The sequence below is a fragment of the Trichosurus vulpecula genome, chromosome 5, assembly GCF_011100635.1.
Source record: "Trichosurus vulpecula isolate mTriVul1 chromosome 5, mTriVul1.pri, whole genome shotgun sequence".
In the NCBI taxonomy this organism is placed as follows: domain Eukaryota; kingdom Metazoa; phylum Chordata; class Mammalia; order Diprotodontia; family Phalangeridae; genus Trichosurus; species Trichosurus vulpecula.
In genome coordinates, this window is record NC_050577.1 from 266,692,891 (window position 1) to 266,719,797 (window position 26,907).

At 44.8% G+C, this 26,907-nt stretch overlaps 2 protein-coding genes across 4 annotated transcripts; both read right to left on the reverse strand.

Moving 5' to 3' along the window:
* Positions 1–1,627: 1,627 nt before the first annotated feature.
* Positions 1,628–6,117, reverse strand: SUOX (sulfite oxidase). 2 transcript variants are annotated; one of them, XM_036762015.1, is made up of 4 exons: positions 6,034–6,117; positions 4,801–4,863; positions 4,266–4,437; positions 1,628–3,632 (listed from the first exon to the last, which is right to left on the reverse strand). In XM_036762015.1, exons 2-4 carry the CDS (start codon positions 4,845–4,847, stop codon positions 2,223–2,225), a joined length of 1,629 nt encoding a protein of 542 aa, XP_036617910.1. In that variant the 5' UTR covers positions 4,848–4,863; positions 6,034–6,117; the 3' UTR covers positions 1,628–2,222. The 2 variants fall into 2 exon arrangements, with proteins under 2 accessions (XP_036617910.1, XP_036617911.1); XM_036762016.1 differs by having other exon boundaries at positions 5,987–6,076.
* Positions 6,118–6,480: 363 nt separating this feature from the next.
* Positions 6,481–26,535, reverse strand: RAB5B (RAB5B, member RAS oncogene family). Of its 2 annotated transcripts, XM_036761714.1 has the most exons (7): positions 26,415–26,528; positions 21,850–22,043; positions 13,770–14,010; positions 12,970–13,121; positions 12,332–12,454; positions 11,521–11,614; positions 6,481–11,215 (listed from the first exon to the last, which is right to left on the reverse strand). In XM_036761714.1, exons 3-7 carry the CDS (start codon positions 13,930–13,932, stop codon positions 11,100–11,102), a joined length of 648 nt encoding a protein of 215 aa, XP_036617609.1. In that variant the 5' UTR covers positions 13,933–14,010; positions 21,850–22,043; positions 26,415–26,528; the 3' UTR covers positions 6,481–11,099. The 2 variants fall into 2 exon arrangements, with proteins under 2 accessions (XP_036617609.1, XP_036617608.1); XM_036761713.1 differs by lacking the exon at positions 21,850–22,043 and having other exon boundaries at positions 26,415–26,535.
* Between the last annotated feature and the right edge of the window lie 372 nt (positions 26,536–26,907).

Sequence of the window (26,907 nt, forward strand, 5' to 3'; positions counted from 1 at the left end):
CCGCCCCTCACTCACCTGAGGCGGCTCCGCGCGCGCGCGCGCGCGTGAGCGGAGGGGCAGGGAAAGGGGGGAAAGTGTTGGGGACGAGGGGGGCGGGGCAGTGGGGGGGAGCCCCCCGGCCCGGCCGGCTCGGGGCTGGGGGGTCACGGGGGGCGGGGTCACTGAGGCGGTGGCAGCCGGGCTGGAGCCGGGGTGAGGGCGCTCGGCGGCGGCTCCATCTCCATCGGCTGCTTCACCTGAGGAGGGACGGACCCCCCCCTCGAGCCCCCCCCCATCACAGCCGTCCCCCCCTCCCCCGAACAACTTCCGGTCCCACTGCCAGGCGACAGGCTGTGTGGCCGAACACCGAGGGCTCCGGCGCCGGGGAGGCTGCTGGGGAAAAGGAGCGGAGTCAGGTAAGAGCAGCCGAGTACCGAGGGCATCGAGTTAAGCTGGCACCCTCCGGGAGGTGGCGGTGCGCTACGTGTACCAGCCTCTATATCTACCCGTATGATCTGCATCGTCCTCATTCGGCTGTGGGACACCCCTGCACGCCCCCCAGGCTTTCCCCACCCGTCTCTTTACTTCGCCCTGGAGAGCCTCAGAACAGTCTCCAGTCTGTTAACAAGTAATTTAGAAAGGGGCGGGACAGGGAAATTCTTTGCCCGCTTGCTTTCTGGTAGTTCTTGCCTCGCTCTCAGATTCAGTTCAATCTTTAAGTGCCTTCTGGGTACCAAGCTCTTAGATAAAAGGAGTGAAAACGACACCGCCCCTGCCCTCTAGGAGTTTACAATCTCCTGGGGTTGGGGGGCGGGGCTTCAAGAGCGCCAATGAAAGTACCCACCTCCGCTGCTCTCTGCTACACTAAGTCCTTAGGATCGCAGAGTTAGAAGGCTCTTTAAATACTATTTATTCCAAGGCTCTCATTTTCCGGATGAGTGAACTGCAGCCGAGGTAGATTAAGCAAAGAGCTGAGCGACTGGGGAAAGAAAACTTAAGGGACACAGTTTCCTTAAACTATATGCGACCTTGAGCAATTTGGTCGGGATTTAAAAGCCAGGTCGGCTAATTCCAAATTCAGAAAGTTTTAAAAAATCAATTTTGTTGAAATCTTTTGGGTTTACATTGTTTACATTTACCTATAAGTATTATCCCTCTTCCTCCGCTAGAGAGCCATCCCTTATAACAAAGGGAAAGAAAATAAAAGCAAAACTAACCAATATTGGGGGAGAGGAGTCTTCTGTTATCTGCGTTATTCCACACCCAAAGCCACTCACCTCAAAAAAATAAAAATAAAACGCAGGAGGTGCCTTCTCTTCTTTGAGGTCAAGTTTGTTAATTATAACTTCACAGCATTTAGTTTGGATTTTGAATAATTATGTATATTGTTTTCCTAGTTTACTTCATTTTACATTAGTTCATAAGTCTTCCCGTTTCTTTGTATTCTTCATACTCATTGTTTCTTACAGCACAGTATAATTCCATTACATTAAATGTGTCAGGCATCTCCTTTGCTGCTGGTTCTTTGTTGTGACCATGCTGCCACCCCCTCATGTGTACACAGTTCACACGTGTGTAAAGCCTCCTACCCTGTATTTCTTTTCCTACTCCCTTCCTGGCCCTTCTGCCCAGGCAACAGGCCCAAGAATAAGCAGAATAAACAGAAACTTTATTGATATAATTAGAAAAATAAGAAGGGGCTACAATCCGCCTTTTTTCTTCAGAGTCCCCTCTGCTCTGGGAGCTGGGGGCAGGTAATAAACAGCAGCATTAAAACACATTATGTATAAAATGGAAGACAAAATAAGGCCCCAGAGGTAACATGGAAATTAAGACTGGAGAGAGAAGAGGTGGTGGCAGCTGTTATTAAATTGGCTGATAACTTCCACCCAGTTCCAATTGCTGCCCAGACAGCTTGCAACTCAATCTCAGAGTCTGAAGGGCCACAGAATATGAGGTAGATATCACAATGGAATATAGAGAAAATCATAGGAGGAAGGCATGAATGGGAACGTGTATGCCTGGAGGCAGTTAGGGAAGGGGATATGTATTTATATTTGGGGAGAGGAGGTGGGAAGGGGAGGGCTATCCCAGGGATAGAGTCTGAGAAGTAGAGAAAACCAGAAGATAGAAGAGTTTTTGAATGTCTATAGAAAAGGGAAGAGTCCAAGATAGAAATAGGTTGGAAGGGTAAGATATTGAGAAGGGTGGTTTATAGGGTGTCAAAGCTGCAGTAATTATTCTTATGGGGCCACCAGAACATGGATACGGTGCCAGGCAGTAGTGAGCACACCTCGAAGGTTCCAGATAGGGGCCACAGTGTCAGGTTGCACATTATATCCATCATCCACAGCCTTGCATATAATGTTCAGTTCCTTGCACTCAGTAGGCACTGGTGTTGTCAGCTGCCAAAGCTGCCATGCCCAGGCTCTCCTTGGTGCCTGTGCCTCCCCTTCCAGCTTTGCTTCTTGCCAGGTCAGCCCACCATCCAGAGATACATCCACCCTGACTATAGCCCTGCCACCCCCACTCCAAGCATAGCCCTTTATGGTCACCTCCCCAGGCTCTATTGTTTGCCCTTCCCTGGGCTCTGTGATGACTGACTGGACAGGGAGCTCCTGAATGGCTGGAGCAGAGTCAAAGTCCACTTTGTCCCAATCTACTGAGGGACAGAAACCTTTGTAATCACGCCGTTGCCAATGGCTAGAACTTTCCTCAGGGCTGACTCTCACCTTCCCCAGCCACTTGACGTGTCGGGCACCCACTACACCAGGCACCACGACCCTTACTGGGAAACCATGGTCAGGGGGCAGTGGCTGCCCGTTCATCTCATAAGCCAGCAAAACATCGCCTTCAGGGTCCATGGCCCGAGCCAGGGGGATAGAGGCTCCATAGGCTGTCCCTGTGGGATCACAGTCCAGCCCTTCAAAACATACATGGGCTTCAGAGCCAGAGAGTGAATGGCCAGCCTGGATCAAAACATCTCGGAGCCGGGCACCGCCCCACTGGGCTGTGCTAATGGCTCCTGCCCCCCAGTTTAACCCTTTTACAGGCTTGACTTGGGCCATCTCACTTCGACGGTTACCAGCACACTGAATGGTGACTGTCACCTGGTGCTTGGGGAAGCGACGGAGATCATCTAGTGACAGGCTCAGTGTCTGACCGCCTGGGGGCCCTTCCACTTGCAGATGGTATGTGGCAGGGTCTATGGTGGGTACAGGCAGGTGATTTCGAGTGAAAAAGAGAGGATTGGGTGTGATGTAGCTGTCACCCAAGAGCTCAAGGGGTGGTTCTGCATTGAAAGGCTTCTGGCTGTTGATCTGCAAAGCAGGATGTCTGGGGGGATCACTGGCATAAGGGTCAGTGGAAACTAGGTCAGAAGATCTTTCCTCATCAGGGCTTAGTTCCCCAATCTTATACTCAGCTAGGAGCTCACGAACATGTGGCTGGTTGTGGGTTGCATAGAGAGCCCAGAAAGGCTCCAGTGGTCCCCCTGCAGCAAGCAATAATTTAGATGGTCCACCTGGGTGTATGGCCACAAAGTCTGTGACATCAAAGACCTCATGACCCAAGGTTACCCAGACCCGTGTCTCAAGACTTCGATGACGACTCACTTCTGCCTTTGTGTATACAGGTAGTGAATCTTGGACAGCCTGTGGGGAATGGAGAAGACAGAAGGAAAAAATTGTGGGGGATGCTGTCAACCTTTTCTTCTCACCCAGCCCAGTCCATATAGTGTATGGTACCAGGGGGCCTGGGAGTCATAACATTGGGGTTAGGGTTTCCAATCCTGGCATGCTACCGATAAGTCATTTAGTTTCCTCAGCTATAAAATGCAGATAACTCTTGCACTACCTATCTTGCAGGGTTGCCCTGAGCAAATACTTTGTAATCTTTAAAGCCGTATACAAATATAAGTTATAATTAGTCCTGGCAGCAATTCCTCCTCTTCAATGTGGTTGCAAAGTGGCACAGCGAGTAGAGTGCTGGACCTGGAGTCAGGAAGAACTGAGTTTAAATCTGGCTTCCTGTACTTAATGTGTGATCCTGGGAAAGTCATTTAACCTTTGTCTGCCTCAGTTTCTTCTTCTGTAAAATGAGGAGCTAAATAATAGCACATTCCCAGTTGTGAAGTTCAAATAGTTGTGAAGATCAATGAGATAATATTTGTAAAGCACTACACAAGCCTAAAAGCACTATATAAATGCTAGCTAACTATTATTTAATTCAACAAACATTTATTACTCCCTTGCAACCCAGTCAACTTAGTCACCTTTCCACTCTACCTTTTCTCTATGGTTTCCATAGGCCAGTACAGCCCCAACGCCCAACAGTGCCCCTGCAACTGCCCAGTATCCAGAAGGAGTGTTGCCATTAGAAAAGTGAGGTTTGGGGCTTTGGAGATGAGAGGAACCACTGGTAAAGCAAACGTGGGGACACAGCTTTGGGACAATCAACCTGTAAAGAGGAGAGAAAATCAGTAATATTCCCTACCATGCCTCATCCCAGAAGGAGCTACATGCATGGGGTTTGACAGGTTGATGCTATCCATACCTATTCAAGGATGAAAGAAGGAGATGTCCCAGGCTAAGCTATAAAGGGAGTTAGATAGCTGATCTTTTCACTTCCTTAGCTAGAATTTGTTCTTTCCCAGGAGCAGGTAGAATTAGTAGGATCCATTTTCCCTACTTACAGTCCCTCTTAGTTATTAAAGGCAGTTAACTTCCCCAGGCAGATAAGATAAGATAACAAATCATAAAATACTGAAACAGAGGAGATAGAAAAGTGAGAAACTTCTGGACTAAGGCATATCGGTCAAACCTGGAAATTCGAAGGCCAGAGACAGCAACTCTTTGTACCAACAGCATTATAGATACTGGGGTTCTAGGAAAGAGGGAGAAGCAAAAAAGTAATCACCATGGAGCAAGGGTAGGAGGCCTTCAGAAGTGAGACTTAAGAGAAAGAGGGTTGATGAAAGGGACCACTGCCAACTTCATTAGGAAAAAGGTAACTGAGAGAATCCCAAGCTCAGTCCTTCAGAAGGACAGACTGGACAAATGACACCGACAGGTACAAAGATAATACAGGACTGGATATGATGGATTGTCCTCTCCCTCAATCGCTGAGAACACTACCTAGTCTAGTGCCCATACTCTACACTTATGCTATTACCAGAAAGCAACTTATTTTGTTTTGTTTTAGCTGGAGAGCAAGCTAAAACAGGGAGAAATGAGGTAAAGCAGACCCCTCATTCTCCATAAAAAATATCATTAACTGAGAATCAATATGCCTGGGTCCCCACTCCTATCATAGCCATTCCCTTCTTCCTGAGCTCAGCAAACTGAGGGGTTATTGTCCCAGGTGTTGCTGAACAGGCTGAAATCCTCTATAGGGTAAGAAGGGAACTTCACAATTCTCACTCCAGCAGCTCTTTCTGTCTCGTAGCCCCTTAGTCAGAACCAAAGTAATGGAAGGAAAGCAAAACACTAGGAAAATCTGGACCCACGCAGGGTGCTTCCTGCCTGTTGAAGGAGCGGAAAGTTGGGGTTTAACTACTGAGGAAACCAGCCTAAGAAGCCAGAGAAAATAACCAGGGGATGTCAAGGAAGAGAAATCAGTCGGGGAGATCTGTGACCTTGGAAAAGAGGGGAAACTGAGCTGTATTCCTTAGCACCCTACTTCCACAACCCTTTACATCACACACGGGGCCATTTGGGGCAAAAAACCCTGCCGATGCCTTCCTGCCCTGGTTTGACCGAAGTGACCTTTTAATGGGCAACATCCCGCCAGTGGGGGTTACCCACAATCTATTTCCCCTGGAGAGGAAGGGCAGGGCCGGGAGCAGGAGGCGGTACTCAGAATGAGGGGGACAGTTGCCCAGGCCCATGATAGATATGGAGGGGAGAGGAGAAAAGGATTCTAGAGCAATACCTTGCACCCCACCCCATGACGCACGCATGTCCTTCCCATCCTCCGCGCCCCCCCCCCAAGGTGCTCTCAGACCCACCCCGTTCCCCCTTTATTTCGTCTTCCTTTTTTCTTCCAGTCTCCTACCCGGAGCAGCGTTCTAGCAGCAGCAGCAGCGCTTCTTCAGAAGGTCTCAGCCAGCCCGAACCTTTGGCGAAGAAGGCGGGGATTCCAAGTGGTGACGTCAGGGCAGGATTTAAAGGACCACTCTTGCCCCTGCACAATTATCCGCCAACCATGGACGGCACGAGGAATCCCACGGAAAGGTATTCTCACCCTAGTTTACCTGCTTAGCTAGCTTAGTAGGGGACAGGCAGATGAGGGCTGGGAATTCGGATGGTTGTCTTCTGCTGGGTTTCCTGAGTTAATGCTTCAGTCTTAGGGAGCCAACAGGTTTGGGGAAATTAACAGACCAGGTGGATGGAGACCCCTCTAAGTACCAGGAACCCGAGTAGGAAAAGGTAGAAAGGACCTTAATGATATGTCGAGGGGTGAGGTGATTGGGGACGACACCCACCAGTAACTGATCAATAGTCGACGTTCAGGAAATATTTATTAAGCGTCTACCAAGTGCAAGGTATTGTGCTTGGCGCTGAGCATACAAAAAAGAAAAACAAGGTCCCTGCCTCCCAGAAGCTTACATTCTATTGGAAAGTATACATATGATTTCCAAGACTAATCGATCTGTGAACTCATCGATGTGGGTTATTTCCTCCAAAAAATGCTGCTGGTAACCCAACCATTGTGACTTTCCTTCAAATTCTCTCATAAAACTGCCACAGGGGAGTCCACCAAATGTGCCTACGCATTTCTGCGTTCTCTTGATACGTCATAGGTATCAACATACATATATAAGAAGGGGTGGGGAGTGATGGAATAAGAGAGAGCCAGTGTCCTAGGAAAGCACGAGGATGAGACCACTTAGAGCTGAGGGTTCCAGCGAAGAAGGTGAAGTCTAAGGCTTGACGATTTTTTTTTTTAAAGGCAGGATGGAGGGATTGCATTCCTGGGAGAATCCACAGGACTGGTATGTCCAGTCTAGGTAGAAGCGTAAGGGAGGAAGGTAACAGAAGCATGGCTACAGGAAGCTAGAGATTTGAGGTCAGTGGAACGGTCATACCTATGCCTTCAAATGATTTTGGCAGCTAGTCTCCCTCTAGAGAAACAAGTCGAAATACTGAAATCCATCCGGAGAGCAATATTTTGCTTCTCCTGCATGACCCAGACATTGGAGTACAATCTAAAGGGGATTTCATTTGTCTTTAATCTTCAGTATTTAGCGCTGTACCTTGCCCTTGGGCACAGTGTGGAATCGAGAGGGTGATGTGATTAAATTCTCTCACCTGCAACTTCAAAACCCGTCCCTTTAAAAAGTGATATGCTCCTGCTTTTCCGTTCTTACTGGTGACGCCTCCCTTCCGTGACCGTTTGCCCCTTGAGGATACGGAATCGAGGTCAAGACATGATTCTCATATACCCAGGTCGAGGCAGAAGTGAGTAGAAATGAAATCTACGGGCTAACCTGCAGTTGGGGGTCTTGTGTCTTAACATTCCCACACCGCCCCCCAGTGACAGGATGACCCTATTGCAACATTAGAGCTAGAGTGCTTCTATCATGCTCCCCCACTCCATTAACAGAAAAAGCCTGGCTGGTGAAGAGAAAAGGAGATAATAATGTGAATAAGGGAGTCCTGGCAGTACTGATTGTATCAAAGATGCAGTAAATCAAGTCAGAGAGAGAGTATGGTAAAAAGCTCTTAAGCAGTTATCAACCTAGACTCAGGCACAAACTAGTGGTCCAGGAGGCCTGATCCCTACCTGTCTTACTGGCAGTTAGAGCAAGGCTGACACTTCAGCTTAGGGAAAAAAGGGGGCTCCTTCTCTTCCACTTTCTATTCCTTGGGCATATTTAAATCCTGCCTTCCATTCTCTTTTCCTCTGCTTTAGGAAGAGGAGGGAAAGATAATATCAGAGGAGACATGGGTCTCACAAGGGGTCCATGAACTTGGATGGGAAAATTTTTACAACTTTATTTTCACCAAATTCTAACTGCAATTTAGCATTTCCCTGATTACGAATTTTAAAAAAAGATTATCTGAGAAGGGGGCTATAGCTTTCACCAAAGGTGCCCATGACACACAAAAAAAGGTAAGCAGATTGGAGAAACTCCAAAGGGATCTAATAACCTTATGAGTGATTTGCTCCTTTAGAAACAGAGAAGGACCTACCAAGAAAAAAAAAAACCCAAAACAGTAATTTTGGCCCTTTTTGAAGCCACCTTCAATGTCCTGGAGGAGATGGAAAATGGAATCAAACTAGACATTTTGATTCAATGTAGCTGTCCCCTCCTTTCCCAACATCTAGCTTCAGCTAGAAAAATAGCAGGAAAGAAACACTAATACACTTTTTTCCTCTTTTTTCCCTCTTTTCTTTTTTACTTACATTAAATACATTGGTAAATCAGCAGGTGCATTCTGTTACCATGATTGTTATATTTAGGGAAGGGAAAGGGAGAAAGACAAATGATTTCTTGGAAGCAAAAAAAAAAAGTCTCAAAAAAACCCCATAAAAACAATTGATCAGAAAAAAAAAGCAGAAAAATTAAAAAACTCTCAAAGCCCAGTAAAGCTACCATCTCACTGAGCCCAGAGGCAAGCAGAAAAAGGATGGATGGATGGGAAGTAGAGGGAAGACAGCAGACAAGCTAAAGAAGCTAAGGTCAATCCTGTTCCTTAAGTGTGTGTGTGTGGGGGAATAAAGAGCAGGTGTGGGGGGGCGGTGTGGTGGTGTAGAGACAGAGAAGAGATTCTTCTGGAGAAAAGGCTCCAATCCCAAGGCAAAGAGATACCTTCACTCCAAGGAACAGACACACGAATATGCAAAGATCTAGAGATCCCTCCTACTTCCCCAGCTTCTCTGAAGAATGCTGGGTGTTTGATGAGTTGATGGTAACCTGAAGAGAAAGAAAAAGAATCTGCCAGGCCCCCACGGAATTAAGGATGACACTGGGAAAAGCTCAGCTGAAGGGCCTAAAATGAATCCAACAAGGTTGTAGGGTTATAAATTTCGCAGCTTTTTTTTTTGGTATGTTTGAGATAGGTAAGGCAGTTCAAGTGTCTGTGGGCCAAGAAAACAGGTAGGACCCAAACCCCAGGACTCAAAAGTCAGCCATGGTCCTGTTTAGTTTTCTCCTAAATATTAGACCACTTTGCTAATGATGAACAAGAGGAAACCTGGAGCAACAGTAATCTTCTACTTCCTCCTAGAAATTGCTCCTTTGACAGTTTTTCCCAAATACTCTAGGTCCAGGCCCTTTTCCACCTACCTTTACCTCAGAGATCTATACTCTGGATGCAGCAAGTATTAATCCCTCTTAATGGAGTAACACTATTGTGAAGAAACTCTTGAAACCAGCTACTTCACTGGCCAGAAGAGCAGCTAGTATGATCTGTGGGACTACAACCAGGGCTTTGTGGCTTATGCTCCCTTGGAGGGAGTAGTGACAAAAGAGCAGGATATGGTGGCCATAGCTCCTAGGAATATATGTAAAGGGGTAGGGTAGAAAGAATGAATTGTCATTCTCCCTCAGGGGTGGGATGTTGACCAATAACCCAAAGGAGTAGGGGTAGGTTAAGGCTAGGGACCCTGATAGAAGAAATAGGGTGTGACTGGGGCCTGTTCGGAAGCCAAATGGCATGACAGACTGTACAATGGGGAAAGAGATCATCATACCTATTTACAGGGAAGTAGAAAAGACAGCAGGGATAGGGCATCCAAATGAGTGACTCCCATTTGAGGGAAAGGTAGCTGTCCTCCCCTCTCCCCATACCCCTGCTCCTTGCCTGGGACATGCCTTAATCTCTACCTTGGCCTGTGCTTCCCTGAGCACTCTTCAATCTCAGTCTCCCCACCAGGTCTTCAGAGTGTTAAGGTCTCAAGCACAGCAAAGGGTTGAGGAGTGGACAAGGTGGAGAGGAATCAAAGTTTGGGGGTAGGGTTAAGGAGGAGAGAGGGTTTGGTTTGGGTAGCTGCCACTGCCCTTTCTCACCTACCCCACAGACCTCATATACACCTCACTTTTCACGTAGTTAGAAAAGGAAGGTGCATGCGTTAAAAACCCCATAAAACAAGCATCCCAGATAAACCAACCATCAACTAAAGTGCAAACCGCAGTGATAGGCCATGCCCAGGGTTGAGAGAGAGCAGGTGATGGGGCTGAGGCCAATGAGCAAAACAATTCTATATGTATATCAATCAGAGGATGGGTATCAGAGACTGGTCCCTCCTCCAACTAGACCACAGCAGAGCCAAGAAAAAGGCACCCAATAACGGTTCTTTGGAAGACCCTGGGGCTGAATCACCACGGGGGAAGAGCCCCCAAAGGCCAAGGAAAAATAAAAGCAGAGAAAATACTATAGAGTTCACAAGGAGCCCTAAGCCTCTTCATCTGCCCAGGTTAACTAACTCAGCATGACCCTGCACACTTTTCTCCCTATTCTCATCTTTGCCCAGAAGTTTCCCATCCACCCACCCAGGGGTAGAAGAAGATGATCATGGACACTGCAGCTTTCTTCAAATGTGGGAAATACCCATTATATAATGAGAAAAAAGGAGCTGTTTTCCTGCCAGACCCTATTCCCCCCTCCCCTCTACCCCCTTCCCCCCACCCCAGGTTACCAATGTGGATGTGCTGTTAACCCCTTCTCATATCTCAAGTCCACCTCTCCAACCCTGGAGAGAGGGGAACATCAAGGTGGGGAAAGGGACCAAAACCAGTTATTGATGGAAAGCAGAAGGAGCAAGTGACAAAAATGTTATCTGAAGACATGGGGACGAAGGATGGGAAGAGAAAGATAGATAAGTAGGTTATTGTCTTGCACCTATAATACAAAGTGAAGAAAGTTTGTTTTGGAAGGTAAGTTCCAGGGGGAACTAAGCACCCCCTTGAGCCCCAGGGCAGAGGGTGGGAGGCCGGTGGCAACAGCTGCCTGTTGTTGTTGGTTGCTGAAGCATTAACAAGTGCCATGACGGAGCTGTTGGGAGCCAGGGCTCAGTGTGCTGTTACCGGAGGGGCTGTGTGCTGAGGGGTGGGGACTGAAGTTATGTCTTAGCTCTCGGGCTTGCTCCACACTCATTCGATGCCAGCCACCCCATCAGTTGCTACAACACTGGCTCTTGTTCTGCTGCGACTGCTCATGAAGATCCACACCTCGGCTTCGGCCTGCTGTACCCCCCATGTTTTGAGGTTCACTCTTGGGCAGTTTCTTAGCTAGAGACAAGAGACAGAGACAGAAAAAAGATGATTTCACTCCAAAAAGACAAAGTCTTGGTGGGGAGGGGACACCAGTGGAATGTTCTAAGGAAGATGGAGGTCAAGATTCTCCAACTCCACTGCAGTCAGGGGGTATGGAGAAGAGGGTCTGAGACTACAATTAGAAAGGAGAGACCAGAGAGCACAAAGGACTCTCCATCAGGAAGTTTCTATTAAAAGCTGGCTAAGGAATTTCCTTACCTAACTGGTGTTGGAACTAAGGAAGGGACATTCAGAAGGATGTTGGGTTATACTGCCCTTACCTATAGCCAAGAAGAGGTCATTCACATTCATGGCTGTCTTGGCCGACGTCTCCATAAACAATAAGCTGTTGTCATCTGCATATGCCTGGGCCTCCTGCAAAGAATCAGGGTAAGGCATCAGGAAGTTCAGAATGTAGAGCTGTTTTTCCAAATCTGCATCAGGGTTAGGCAGTACCAATGGTTCCTTCTCTTTAGTTAACTCCCAGCAATCCTACTGTCCCACTCCAACTTGCTGGACTGTTTTGGTGGTTATTCCAGCAGGGAAGAATGGCATCTACAGGATTCTAAACTCATGTTCTTGGACAGAGATACTTATGAGAACCAACATGTGGTGGTAAGGAATAATGGATAAGTTGAGAAACTTGAGATGATCCTGAGACTTAGGGACCCTCATATATTAAATTACCCACCTTCATTCTTCTCTTCATATTGATACTCCTATTTCCCTCTAACCCTCTGTTCTGACATTTCCCAACAATTCACAAATCCCCCGATTCTTATAGGTGTCAGTCTGCTATGTTTGGCTCAGTGCTGAAATGGGAAGGGAAGAAGTGTCCAGAAAAGGAAGAGATAAGAACAAATTGTCTTGCAGCTAGGTGGCCCACTGAGTAGAGCACTGGCCCTGGAGTCAGGAGGACCTGAATTCAAATGTGGCCTCAGACACTTGACCCATGTACTAGCTGTGTGATGTTTGGTAAGTCACTTAACCCCAGTTGCCCTGCCTTCTCCAATCCAAAGGAAAAAAAAAAGAGAACAAATTGTCTTGGGGAAAAGTGAAGCTCTTGGGGAGGAACTCTCTGGGCCCCCTTACTTCATATTCCACCATGCGCTTGTTGGCCAAGTCAGCCTTGTTTCCTGCCAGGGCAATGACAATGCTGGGACTGGCCTGTCGTTGTAGCTCTTTCACCCATGTCTTTGCTCGGGCAAAGGTTTCCTGGGGAGATAGAGGGAAGTGGGGAAGGAGGTCATTCTGAACTCCTTTGCTAACTGATGTCCATCACCTTCCAAATCTCCCTCCTACATGAAGACTTTCTTCCCTGAAACCACATTAGTGATAATTCTTCTTATGTACTTGTACTTATATATTTTGTGTCCAAGGATTTTACAGTACAGGTAAGTTACTTCAAATGTGTATATCTTGTTTTCCCAACTAAACTTGAAAATAAAGTGGAAAGAACAATACACTTAAGAGTTCTGGCTCGGATACTTGCTAGCTACATAATTAGGCCAAGTCACTTAACCTTCTGAATTTCAGTTTCCTAGTCTAGAAAATGGAGATAATATTTATACTACCTGCTTCACATTGTTATTGTGAGAAGAGCAGACTGTAAGCTGTAAACCACTATATAAATGGATAGTACCTCGTCCTAGACTCTGCTCACATAGATTAGATTCAAAATTCTGACTAATTCCCCTAAAATTGGGGAACACTATCTTCACATCACTTACCTGGTTAGTGATATCATACACTACAATAGCAGCCTGGGCACCCCGGTAGTACATAGGTGCCAAGCTGTGGTATCGTTCCTGTCCTGCTGTGTCCCAGATTTCAAACTTGACTGTTGTGTCATCCAGACAGACTGACTGTGTGAGAAAGGCGGCTGTGAAGAAAGAATTTGGTAGGGGGGAGGGAGGGCCAAGGCAGAGGAGGAACAGAAAAAGCAGCAAATGAGGAGGTGACTGGGAAAACCCTCTCCCCCATCCGTTAAACTTAGCACTTCTAAGTATAGATGTCATTCAAATTCAGGAAAAGACTAGGTTCTCTCTAACACAGCTTCCATAAGTTTCTCTAGAGACAACAACCTCTCAAGGATATGATTAAATTCTTTCTGACCAGAAGTTTTAATAGATGGGAAATAGCAGCAATTCATGAATTATCAGGAACTGTGAGACGGAGAAGAGGATGAACTTAAATAGCTACATTTATATATCACTTTTCTCACAAAATTGATATGAGTGATAAGCACTTGTCAGTCAGTTAATAAGCATTTATTGTCTACTATGTGCCAGAGATTGTGCTAAGTGCTCATGATACAAAGAAAGGCAAAAGACAAAGACAGTCCTTGCCCTCGAGAATCTCACAATCTACTGGGGGAGACACTAAACAAACTATATACATAAACTGTATACAGGTTAAACTGAAAATAATTAACAAAGGAAAGGTAGTGCAGTAGAATTAAGAGGGACTGGGATAAAGGCTTTCTGTAGGTGAGATTTATTCTACACCAAGGACTTCACCTAACACTTACCTCCAATGGTGCTCTCCTGGTATTCATGGAATTGCCCCTTGACGAATCGCAGCACTAAGCTAGACTTGCCTACTGCAGACTCCCCCAGCAGGACAAGTTTGAATTGGCAAATCTTGCTCGCCTGGGGCTGGCCATTGGGCCGAGCTGTGCCTCTGCTTGTCATGGTCAAATATTAGGGTGGGATGGGGTGGGGATGGGGAAGGGGGGGAGGGGAAGGGGGCTTCCCAGCTTCTCAGCAGTCCTGTGAGAGAAATTAGGTAGTTACAATGTAGACCCATTCCAATCTCTCTCTCTAAGAAAGGGATGGAGACTCCTATCTTCCTTTGTCACCAAGCAGCTCAAATTTATGCAGTATTTATGGCTGCAAAGCAGTTCTTTCACAATTATCCTGTGAAGTCAGTAGTAAAAATATTATCTCTGTTTACAGATGAGAAAACTGAGGCACACAGATTAAGTGACTTATCAAAGGTCAGAAAGCTGGTTAGGCAGCACTAGAACTCAGATTTTCTGACTGTATGTTCAATACTCTTTTCACCATAGCACATTTCCTCTAGGAGTACCTGGAATCTGACATCTTAAGACAAATGGAAATGTAACAAGAAATCTATATACGTAATAAAACTCAATTAACCCCATACCTCAAACCTCCAAAACAAGCCAAAAAAACCCCCAAACCCTAACCCTTGACCTGCTTTCTACCGACAAGAGAGTTGACATGGAATTTGAGATGGAAAGTAGTAAGAGAAAATCCCTACCCCTTCTTCATTCTTTCCGGGATTTTATAACCTCCGAGAACTTTCTTTGACTCCATATAAACCTACTCAGCCTGGAGAAAACCCAATTCTACCCTTTAGCTATCCTGGTACATCCCCAGGTATTTCCTTACTACTTTTGTGCAGGTTTTCAAATTGCCCCCCCAGGGATGGGGTGGGGCCCTCTCAGATGGGTGGTTAGGACTCCTTACGCAGTATAGTACAGTTTCTAGTCCTACACCCATCACACCTATCCAGGTTATTTATAAAAGATCATTTCTAAAAATTCCAACCAGTCTTCAATTCCCAGCCCACTGTCTTTTCCAGCTGTAGTTCAACTCTTCAAACGCAGATTACAGAAAGCCATCAAATTGCTCAGCAGACCACAATTGCTCTTGGTGAAGTGGAAGAAGCAATGTAAAAACAACTCCACAGCTAGGTTTTAACACACATGAGTCAGCAAACCCTCCCTACAGTCTCACTCACAGCTGTCTTCCTGGTATCTAGGGACTGGATTACACTCACCATTCCATGTGGGCCTGGCAACCACAACCCCAGGTTAAGGGTAGGGGGAGAGGTATGTCAAGGAGTTTGCCTTTGGCTTCTAGCCACCTATATGTTAAGGGATCATTTGGAAGATAGCAGGTTCCCTTCACTTACCTCCCAAATCAAATTAGACTATGCTTCATTCCCCAAATATATTTATAAGTTTTCTAATTCTGAGACCCTGCTCATACTCTTTTTTTCTCTCCTTATGAAATATCTTCCTTCTCTCATCTCCACCTGCCAAAATCCTACCTATCCTTTAAGGCCCATCAGAAGATCAATCAACTAGTATTTGTTAAAGTGCCTACTATGTGCCAGCCGTTGTGCTAGGTATTCATGATGACAAAGACAAAAATGAAACAGTCCTTGTCTTTAAGGAGCTGACAGTGATCAGAGGAAACAATAGCTAAATATCAATCAACAAGTCTACATTAAGCATCTTATGTACTAGACATTGTGCTAGCCCTGGGACTACAAAGCCGGAAGTACAACAGTCCCTGATCCCAAGGAGCTTATACACTCCACAGGGGAGACAATCTGTAGGCATACATGCCTACAGAATATATACAAGATGAATACAAATAAGTTCTGAGAGGGAGAAAGGGAAGTAGGGAGGGCTCTAGCAACTGGGAACCAGGATAAGCTTCATAGAGAAAGTCTTGAAGGAAACTGGGACTTCCATGAGTCAGAGGTGAGGAGAAAGCACATGGCAGTCAGCCAGTGTGGAGATGGGGGTGAGGAACAGCGAGCGGGCCAACATGGCTGCACTGTAGACTGCTTGGAGGAGAGTGATGGGGAAGAGCAGAAAGGGAAGAAGGGGCCAGGGTGTGAAGAGCTTTAAATGCTAAACATAAGAATTTGTATTTGATCATAGTTTACTGAGTGGGGATACTGGAAATTTACATTAATGCCTGTGTAGATGATGGACTGGGAGAAGGGGGTGTGTATGTGAGACAGAATAAAGGAAGGGAGACCAATTAAGAGCTTACTGCAATAGTCCTGGTGAGAAGTGATGAGGGCCTTCAATTAAGATGGTGGCTATGTGAACAGATAGAAGAGGATATATGCAAGAAATGTTATGGAGACAGAAATGACAAGACTTGGCAACTGACTGGATATTTGGGGTGAGAGGAATGTCAAGGTTATAAACTCAATGACTGAAGTTATAAATCAGGGTGACTGGAAAGATAGTAAGTACCCTTAACAGTAACAGGACACTCTGAAAGGAGGGGACTTGAGGGGGAAAAACTCAAGGAAGGAGAAGTCTCTCCAAGAGTGCTCAACTGTGTTAAAGGCTGAAGAGAGGTCAGGAAGGGGGAAGACTGAGAAAAACCATCAGATTTGACAATTAACAGATCTATGGTAACACTGGAGAGACCAACTTCAGTTGAGTGATGAGACCGGACGCCCAAATGTAAAAAATTTAGAGGAAAATGAGAGAAAAGTAAGTGGAGGCACTAAGTATGGATGGCTTTTTCCAGGAATTTGGCTAAGAAAGGGTTGAGAGAAATAGAAGGACAGCTTTCATGGATGGTTAAGGGTTTTTTAAGGATCAAGGAGACCTAAATGTATCTTCAGGTTTCTGGGAAGGAAACAGTAGACAAGGAGAGACTGGAGATGAGATAATGGCAACTTTATAGAGAAGATGGGACAGGGTGGATGGAATCAAAAGTACAGTGGGAGGTTTGCACCAGAGAATGGAGTAAAGGAGGAAGTAGTGGAAATGAAGTCAAGGGATTGAAAGAAGAAGGAATAGATAGAAAAGATATACAAAGTAAATACAAGGTTAGTTTTGTTTTGTTTTTCAGCGGAGCAGCTACAAAGAATGAGGAAAGGTTTCCCAGAAGAGGTAACACTTGAGCTGAATTCTGAAGAAGGATGCTCCTGGTTCTAAGGTGTCAGTGAGAAGGGAGGGTATTCCAGACACAGGATAATTCGTGCAAAGGCACAGAGATGAGAAATGGAATGTTATGTGTGAAGGACAAGTAGACTAAATACTACCTCTTCCTTAATGAAGCTTTCCCCGATTTCCCCCAGTGGGAAATGATTTCTCTGTCTTCTAAACTCAGCATTTTTTTATCTCATATGTACTGAAAACATCATCTTTTAATTTCCTTAAAGGCAACAAGTCATATTCCCTCCCATAGAACGTACTCCAGAAGTATTAGATAAAGATTGTTGAGTACTCAAGATTCATTCCAAACTCATGCCCTGTATTCCTGGAAGTAACTGGATAAGTTAGGTTTAAGAGTAGGATTTTGTAAAGTGCCTCAAGGGCTATGCCTTGCACCAAGACAATAGTTTGGGAAATGATTTGGCATGTCAATGGCAGCAGTAAGGAACCTTTTTTTTTTCCTATCAAAGATCCTTGAAAAAGGTCAATAAGTTCCATTTATTCCTGAAGGTTAAAGCAGAAGCAAAATTAAAGCAATTCCACAACTATAATATGTGAAGCTCTAAGTGTAAAAGAGTACATTTTTAAAAAAGGAAAACCTTAATTTAACTGATTTGGGTTTCAAGAGAAATAGGAAACAATCTAATTTATATGTTTTTAGGAAGAGAGGATGATACTTCATTTATTCCAATGAAGCCTAGTTTATGACAGTGAGATCCACTACCACTCAGGGATCAGCCCAAACATCTACACTAGTGGATAAAAACCACTCTCACTGCTCAGATTACAGCAGCAGTCAGGCAGAAAGCCCATTGACTGCTGATGAACAATAAGCCTGGGTCCAGCAATGAAAAGGAAAAGGACTGGATTCTATTTGGGAAGTTTTGGGGTGTTTTTTCTTTACTTTTTTTTCCCCAAGGCAATGGAGGTTAAGTGACTTGCCCAGAGTCATACAGCTAGTTAAATGTCAAGTGTCTGAGGCTGGATTTGAACTCGGGTCCTCCTGACTCCAGGGCCACTGCTCAATCATTTGCAGTGCTTTCACTGTCACCTGTACTAATATTCTCCTTGTCACAGAATCTCAAAGATGGAAGCAAGCTAAGAGGTCATCTGTTCCAACCTGTAGCTAAATGAAGTAACGATGCTATACGGCACCAAAGCACAGAAAAGCGAGATTTCAGAAGAATTAAAATTTCAGATGACCTTAAAAGCATTACTGGAAAGATCTATGGAAGGTGTAAGTAGACTACAATGTCTAAAAAGGAAAAAACACCATCAAGGACAGATGTTCAGAAAAGGAAGGAGGCTCATCATGTAGTAAGTAGCAAGAGTGAGGGATAAAAATGGACAACCTCAGTGCAGCACTATAACCAGAGAAAAGCTTTCAATTTCCTTCAGTCTGCTGGATAAATGATCTGTAGAGGATACAGAGGGATAGGTCTTCTGGATCCACCATTACGGAAGATGCCTAGAGTACTTGGATGCAAGGATCAAAGCTACATGCAATTGGGAAGAGAAGCCCATTAGCAGGAGAAAGGGAAGGAACAGAGATGGGAAGAAAGGGTACAGAATAGAGCTCCCAGCAAAGAGATATAAAGACAGATACAGAATATCAGTACTGATGTACTAGAGATGAGGCTCATCTTTTCCTCATCTTCTTTCAAAATGTAAGGTGGGAATTTTCCAAGGTTCTGTCCTCTACCCTCTTTTCTCTGTCTATACTTTCTCCGTTGGCAATCTATTTGCTCTCAGGACTTAACCATCAACTCTACACAGATAATTAACCAAAGTCTCTCTCCAAGGGTGGGGAACCTTCAGCCTTGAGGTCACAGGTTCCCCACTCCAGTTCCATACCTCATCCTCTCTTCTGAGCTCAGTCTCCCATTTTCTATGTGTATGTATCAATATATCAACCACAGGCTGCATGACTACCTGTAGCTATGTTATAGTGAGGATTTCTTTTGGGCATAAGTTAGACTAAAGATGGTTGCTGATATCCCTAACTCCAAAATTTGGGATATACAAAAAAAATTAGCTTATTATCTTTTCTGCAAAATTAGCTTCTTATTTTGACTTTGCTGTTTTTGTCAGTAGCACTCATTCTCCCGTGTCTGAAACTCTACTGTTCTCCTTTTTCTTCCTTCCTCACTTTTCATAGTCAGTTATCTACTCTGGTCAATTCTACCTAAGCATCTCGTGCAGCATCTAACCAATTTTCTATTCCCACGGACACCCCACTCCCCAGTAGTCTCCTAACAAGCATTTCTACCTCCATTCTCTGCTCTACCTGCCCCCAATAATCTATCATTCACAAAACTGACACACTACTGTCTGTTGAACTGAACTGAATACTCTATAAATGTGGTTAGGTTACTCTCCTTTGTTCACTAATGCTGACGAGTCAAGTTCAAACTCCTTTAACTGACATAAAAAGATCGCTACACTCTGGCACCATACTACTTTTCTAGACTTAACTCATACTATTTCCCTCTATGTATACTAGGACCCAAACAAACCAGACTGCCTAATGTTCCCAGTACATGCCCAATACTTTTCTGCCTTTGCTCAAGTTCTCTATGCATAGAATTTCCCATCTCACCACCAATTCCTACTCATCCTTTAAAGTACAATTCAAATTCTACTCCCTACAAGAAGCCTATCATGACCTCCCAACTTCACCCAGAACTATTTGTACCTTTCATATTCATTTATGCATTATTTTATATCACAGTCATTTGTGCTGTATTGTACACCCAAGGCTGAGGACTGTATTATCCAAATTTTGTATCTCATCCAGCATTTGCTAGAATGCTCTGCCCCGAAGCTTCTTAACCTTCTTCCTCTCGCTATGGAAACACTGAGAAGAGCTCTATGCTAAGTGACAACACCACTGTTCTGAAATAGGCAAACATGGCCCGTGAAGTTGAACTAGGTCCTCATTTGCCAGTCACATCAATCTAGGCCTAGGGAAAAAAATAAGGGGAGTGGAAAGTGGGAGACACTAATAGATACAGGTTAACTACCACAGACAGATGGAAGATGGAGACTGTAAAACTCCCAAGTCACAATCACTGAACTCTCAGTTGGAAATGACTCTCAACTAAAAGGGAAAACTAGGAAGGGCTAGAACTTGACCAGTCAAGTCAATTAAAGGAGGCTTGCTGAATATAGGAAGATTCCCAAGCAGGACAGAAAAGGAGGTTTTACAGAAACAGTTTCTTAGTCTGCTAGTCCAGCAAGGACAAAAGTAATTTTACACCTTTACACCCTTCTACCTATCAATCATTCCACCTGTGTTTGCAGCATCCAGGAGCGTATCATCCAGCAGTAGGTTTCAACTCCCTGGCAAAGAACTGGGTGGTCCAACCCAGTTCCAAAAGTTAACTGCACTATAGACCACTCTAATATGTTTTACAAAACAAGGCCTTGCCACCAAACCAATGCATTCCTTGTAATCACTTGATTCAGAATATTACCATCTAGGCCTTCCTCCACCTTGGTATCTCTAAAGCCAGTAGTTTAGAGGAGAAGCGGCAGCACCTTTACAGAGATGACAGACTATTAAAGTGGCCAAGGAACCTGTCAATCATAGGACCCTAGATCTAGAGCAGGAAGGTTCTTCAGGAGCCAGCAGTTTTATAGATCCATTTTATAGATAAGAAAACTCAATGCTAAAGAGGCCAAGTGACTTACAGTCACACAGGTTGTAAGTATTAGCCATGGGATTTTGATTCAAGCCCTCTAACTCAAGCCAGGGCTCCTTCCAATACATCAGGTAATATAATAGAATCCCTTCCTTTTACAAATGAGAAAATTAAGGAACAGGTATCAATTAATTTGCCCACATCACACATGGACAGAGAGAAAACTAAATTCAAGGAACTCCCAGTAAGATGCTCTTTCAACAACACAATCCTGCCTCTTAGAGAAGCCAGAACTCTAGAGAAAGCTCAAGGTTTAAGGACAAAGGTATAAGAACAAGGTATAATATATAAGGTATATATATCTTATACAAGGCATAAGAACAAAGATTAAGCATTAAATCCAACTTGGGCAAAAACCTATTCCCTGATTGAGCAAATTAACAAAGACTAATTCTCCACATGAACTGTTGAGACCAACCTTATTATAAAAAATATTCTATCAAATCTGAAACAGGGAGGTGCAACCATATCTAGCAGTTAAGAGATGATATGCCCCATGTCATTTAATCAGTCAGTGGTTTAAATGACATTTATGCCACTTCTACTCCCATCTACATCTCCCCAAAAGACAAGCAGAATCTTTATCTCTTATCTTCAAGGTGGTGCAAACCTTTCAATGCTAACCTAGAAAGATTAAGGAGGGGAGAACAGAATCAATTCTACTCTCCTTCACCACCCTATTCATTACAATCTTCTCTTGCAGGAAGACTAATAATGCTGATGAAAGGGACTCTTTCCTATCAGAGACCTCAATTTTATTGCCTAGTACCCTCAGAAGCCCTCTTGGACAGAACTCCACCCCCTTCACCAGCCTGTGGGACTTGACCCACAAGGCATTACAGTAACTCACATGAGCTAACTGTGCTTCCTGTCACCCGTTACTACAACTCATATGTCCTAATCTCACCAAATAAGTGGTCTTCTTAACTTCAGTACTAGGGTGACTACAATTTTAAATAATTTTTCAAGCGGAAAAAACCCCAAACACAACAAAGTCCCAGAAAGTTCAAAAACATTCTCAGTTACTACATGAATGGCCAGAAAGTCCTGAGTTATTACCCCCACTATGAATCCCTGAAGAAGTCTCAGGCAACTATTGTCATATTAGAGCCAGGAAGGACTCAAAGGAAATTCTGGGCAGAAATCACAACTTGGCTCAAACGTTAGTTATACCCCTTCCTCACCTGGGCTGCCCTTTGCTCAGTTCAGTCACTGGTCATGTTCGTGATCTCATCTTTTCTCAGATCCTGGGGGAAGGAGTTGGGAGGAGTGGGTTGTGGCATATGAAGACTTTAATAAATGTTAAGCAAATGAATTATGGCATCTGTCCTCCCATAGGTGCTCCATTTTCAACCTCTTTGAGACTCAGTTTCCTCATCTGCAAAAATGGAGATGACACTTATACAACCTATCTCAAAGGGTGGTTGTGAAGAAAGTGTTTGCAAAGCACTATATAAAAGTGAGTTATATTAATATTTTTAACGTGTAGCCGTTGACCAAAACATTATTGTGAGTCTCTCAGGCTACACTTACTGCCCCCACCCCTATGCCTGATCCTTAGGACCTTCTAAATATGTAAATATAAGAGGAGTTACAAAACTGAATTAGTTTTGAGCCCCTCAGATGGAATTTTGTTTCATTACTTCTATGAAACCAAATTCTTCCCCACTCAGAAGTATTATTTTTAATGCCCTTGACAGACTTCATCTGGAATATTGTGCTCAGTTTGGGGCACCATAGTTTAAGGGCACTGATAAGCTAAGGAGTGTCCAAAGGCCAATGAGGCTGATAAAGGACCATGTCCATGACATATGAGGATCAGTTGAAGGAACTAGGAAATGTTTAGCCTGGAGAGGAGATGGTTCAAGGTAGACCATGAGAGTTGAATCTTCAAGTATTTTAAAGGCTACCATGTGGAGGAATTTGTTCTGATGGCCTAAGAGGATGGATGGTAAACAATATGTGAAAGTTGCAAATAGGCAAAGTTACGCTTGATTTCAGGAAAAACTTTCCAACAATTATAGCTATCTAAAAGTGGAATGACCTGCCTTGAGAGGTGGTATTTACCCCTCAGAGGAATCCAACTAGAGGCTGCAGGGCCTCTTGTCAGGTATTTTGTAGTAGGGATCCCTTTCCTATGTGAGTTGTACTAGATAGCTGCTAAGGGAGAGCTTCCAGCTCTCAAATTCTGTCACTTGGATAAAGGTATGAATGAGATGACTATCAAATGTGTAAATCATACAAATCTATTTGGATGACAGAACCAAGAAAGAATAAAAAAAGGCCTAGAACAATAGGCTGGCTTTAATGTGATAAAATCAACAGAGATAAACCTAAAATCCCTTTAGCTGAGCAAGTACAGCAGTGAGGACAGCCACCCTCAAAATAAAGATACCCAGGGTTCGAGTCAAACCTCAGACGCATACTGAACTGTATGACCCTCAGCATGTGACTAATCTCAGTGCAACTCTCTAAGTGTCTAAGTTGCAGAGTACCTGATCTGCTTTGGTAGAGGGAATTTCCTCACTAAATGTTCCCTATATGAATGAAATCACTGGTTCTAATTGTACAGAATAGGAAAGACATGAATACAGAATAGTTCACGTGAAAGAGATCTGGGTGTTTAGAAGACTGCAAGTTCAATATGAGTCCACAGTGATATGGCAGCCAAAAAAGCTAATGGAATCTTTATGCTTCTGGTAATGTTGCTGTGATCAAAGTAAACGAGGGAATAGTCCTGTTGTACTTGACCCTGGTCGCAACAAATATGAAGTACTGGGTTCAGGTCTCCACAAGACATTTTAGGAAGAAAGGTGGAGCAGGCCAACCAAAATGGTGACAAAACCAAATTTTCACTCAATATAAGGAAATACTTTCTAACATGTCTAAAAATGGACAGGACTGCCTCTAATAACAGTGAACTCTCCATCACTGGAGGTCTTTAAGCTGAGACAGGATAACCATTTTTGAAGTATTATCAGAGAAGATTTCTACTCAGGTACAAATTAAACTACATGACCTCATCATGTCCCTGCCAACTTGGATTCTATGACTGCTTGTGTGGTAACCTGTGGCTGGTCCATAAAAGTGGAAACCTAAGGGAGGGAGTAAAGGAAGGATCTACCAACTATGAGATAAAAAATGAGGAAGAATGGCACATAAGGAACTTTGTCTACCTCACAATTTTGTATAGAGCTGGTTCTGTGGATAAGAGAATGGGAACTCTGGAAAGACAAGGAATTGAGCATTAAAGGAATGCTGACCAGAAGCTTCCTAATACCAATAAAACAAGCTTAATTCAAAAGCTGCTGGCCCATAATATGAAATACTTTCTTCTAAGAAAAGTGATTCAAGTAGTACTGTAGAATCTATATAGAAATCAATTGTGGAGCCAGGGAGACTCAAAGACTTAGTAAGTCACTGGTGCAACCAACACATAGACCAAAGGGTCCAAAACGTGAGAGAACCCACGTATTGGGGTAAGGAATTAGCAGTCCTAAAGATTATATGGCAGTCAGAGACCCCAAACTAGAAGATAGAAGGTCTTGGATTTTTCATTGGAGAATAGATCTCTCCTAAGAAAAGTACTGTATTTAGGTGGCCATTCCAAGATTAGAAAGGCATTTGGGCAATTTGGTTGGGAAGAATGTCCTAAGTTGCCTAACTGCAATCTGCAGAAAGATACATAGATGGGGAAATTAAACCTAGAATATCAGGCAATAGGACCATTAGCAAAGAAGCTATCTGCTTGAACAGTTGCAAATGCAAAGTGAACAAAGTATCTGCTCAAGGAGGCAAGAGGGGCAAGGTAAAAGGAAACAGAACTGTGATGATCAATCATTGCAGAGGGACTAAGACAGGCACACAGAAAAGGAAGATGGATATGGAATGGGTTAGGAGGCAGACGTCAGGGGGAGAGGGTAGGCAAAACTATCTTTGGCTACGTAGCCTTCTAAGTGAGAGAGATAGGGTTGGGGAGAGAACCAATGTGGTCTGAAGTGCTTTGCCATCTCTTTCCTTTTTCAGGTAAAGTAGTGATGGGAAAGTAAGATAATAAAAGGCAAACAAGGAATAATTAAAAAGAAAAAGAAAAAATTCTCAAGGAGGAAAAAACCAATAGGCCTCCCACTTTCAACACTTCTAGACTACCCTTCTCAGGAGGTCAATAATACAGTTAGGGCTTTGCTATGTAGGGATCTTGGAGGTGAATAACAACAGGGCCTCTCATCTCTGACTCTACGACCTATCAGCTCTCTCATTCAAACCCCACAGATGCTGCCACTGCCCAATACCAGTTCCCAATAACAAAGAAACCAAGCCTATTAGTGACAGGTAGCTATGGACTGACAAACCAAATTCCTGAGTAGAATTTTTCCACTCTAAGCCAAATCCTCTCCAGAGTAACCTCATCCAAGTTTCTTCAGAAAAAAATTTGGTCCACCCAACTCCATCACTAGCTAAGAAAGCCCAGAGAGTCCCACAACAGTTTCATCTAACTCAGACAGGTGAGGACTCCAAGCACCTTTCTAAGATGATTCAGTCTCTTCCATCCTCTACTTGGGGGGGGGGGGGTGGTAAGAGCACCCACCTTACCTTATTATACAGTTAGGTGGGAATGAAGCTAATCATAGTCTCCTCAAACTTTCTAGCTCCCTCACAAGTATAATTCTCAGGGAGACAAAAATTAGAAAGACTTAACACTTTGCATGGAGTGGGGAGGGGAGACTTGAGTCTGGGGTTGTCACCAAACACAGAAAAAAACAAACATCATACCCTACTGGTCTCTATTACTTCTGCTCTCTAACTCTGTGACTACTAAGAATCTCTGCCCACCCTCTCTCCAATACTGGGATCACTCAAGTGGACAAGTAGAGTAATTTCTTTCTGGAATACAGAGCCTCCCAAAAGCTCCTTAACTGATCCCAAAGCGTGTGTCAAGTTTCTCAACTTCTCCATTCCTGTAGCTTAAATAAAGCTTACTTCTTTAGCCTCAACTCTTTCCACTGAGTCCAAATCTCCCTCAGCTAAACTCCTTAAGTTACCATTAAAGTTCTGTCACTTTTGGGATCTTCTCCACTTAAGCTTGACTCCAATATCACCCACCTAAGAATCCTTCATGGATCCTCACAATTCATCCTTATTCCCATCCATTAAGTGGCTCCCTTGCAGCCCAGCTCCAACAACCCCCTCACCTCCTCGCTGCAGCCCATCAGGTTGTCTGTCAGGTGTGGCCCCTCCACCACCCACCCCCACCTTGGCGCCTTACAAATGGGATTATTTCATCCACTCCTCCAACCCCTTTTCTCCAGGGCCTAGATCTAGTTCTCCCTCTTCGCCCCCCACCCAATTAAGCCAGCCCCTGCCCCAAGCAATCCCCTTTAGTCTGCAGGGCCCAACCCCCCTTGCACCCCTCACCTCCAGAATGCGCCAGGCCCACCCTATCGCATCCCACCCCGACCAGAGCCAGGCCTAGCTGGGTCCAGTCACCTCCCAGCCCGTCTTCTCATCTTTTCCAATACATCCCAGACCCCTAACCACAAACTTAGCTCTCCCTTGCCGCCCGTCCCCCGACTGAAGAGCTCCCCGTTAGGCCTGCCCATCCCTGCCTCCTTGATCCACAGTCCCTCCCTGGCCCCGGAGGGCGCCGAAGCACGATCCCCTTACCACCCGCAAAGTAGAGCCTCCCTCCTTCTCAGTTTACCGGCGTCTCCTTCCGCCCCAGCCCCTCTGGCTCCACCAGCCCAAGTACCTAAGCCTCCGTCTACCCAATCGGGCCCGAGCCTGTGTCGAACAGACAAACAGCTGCAAGTCAACCAAACCCTTCTCCTCCTCCTCCACCTCCTCCTTGTCCTCACCCTGGGGCGGCGGCCTCGACCAATAGCAGCTTCCCCCACCCACCGCCGGAGGTGGGGCTTACGTCGACACATTCGCCAATCGTCTTTGGGGAGGTGGGTTCTTCCGGCATTGTCGCTAACGGATACGAGAAAGAGCCCTGACGGACGAAGCACGCAACCAATAGACAACGAAGCTTCATGCAAATGAGCAGCCATTAAAGAGCGAAGTTTCCGAGGCAAGGGGCGGTGCACTCTTAACAGACGCCTGTAGGGACCAATAGAATCTCGACACCCAACGAACCCCCCCCCCCACCTCCTCCTTTCGACTCATAAACATCTAATCAGGTGAGCAATGGGGGGAGGATCATGGCAGAGAACTGACCAATCGCGTCACGACTTAGAGTTTGA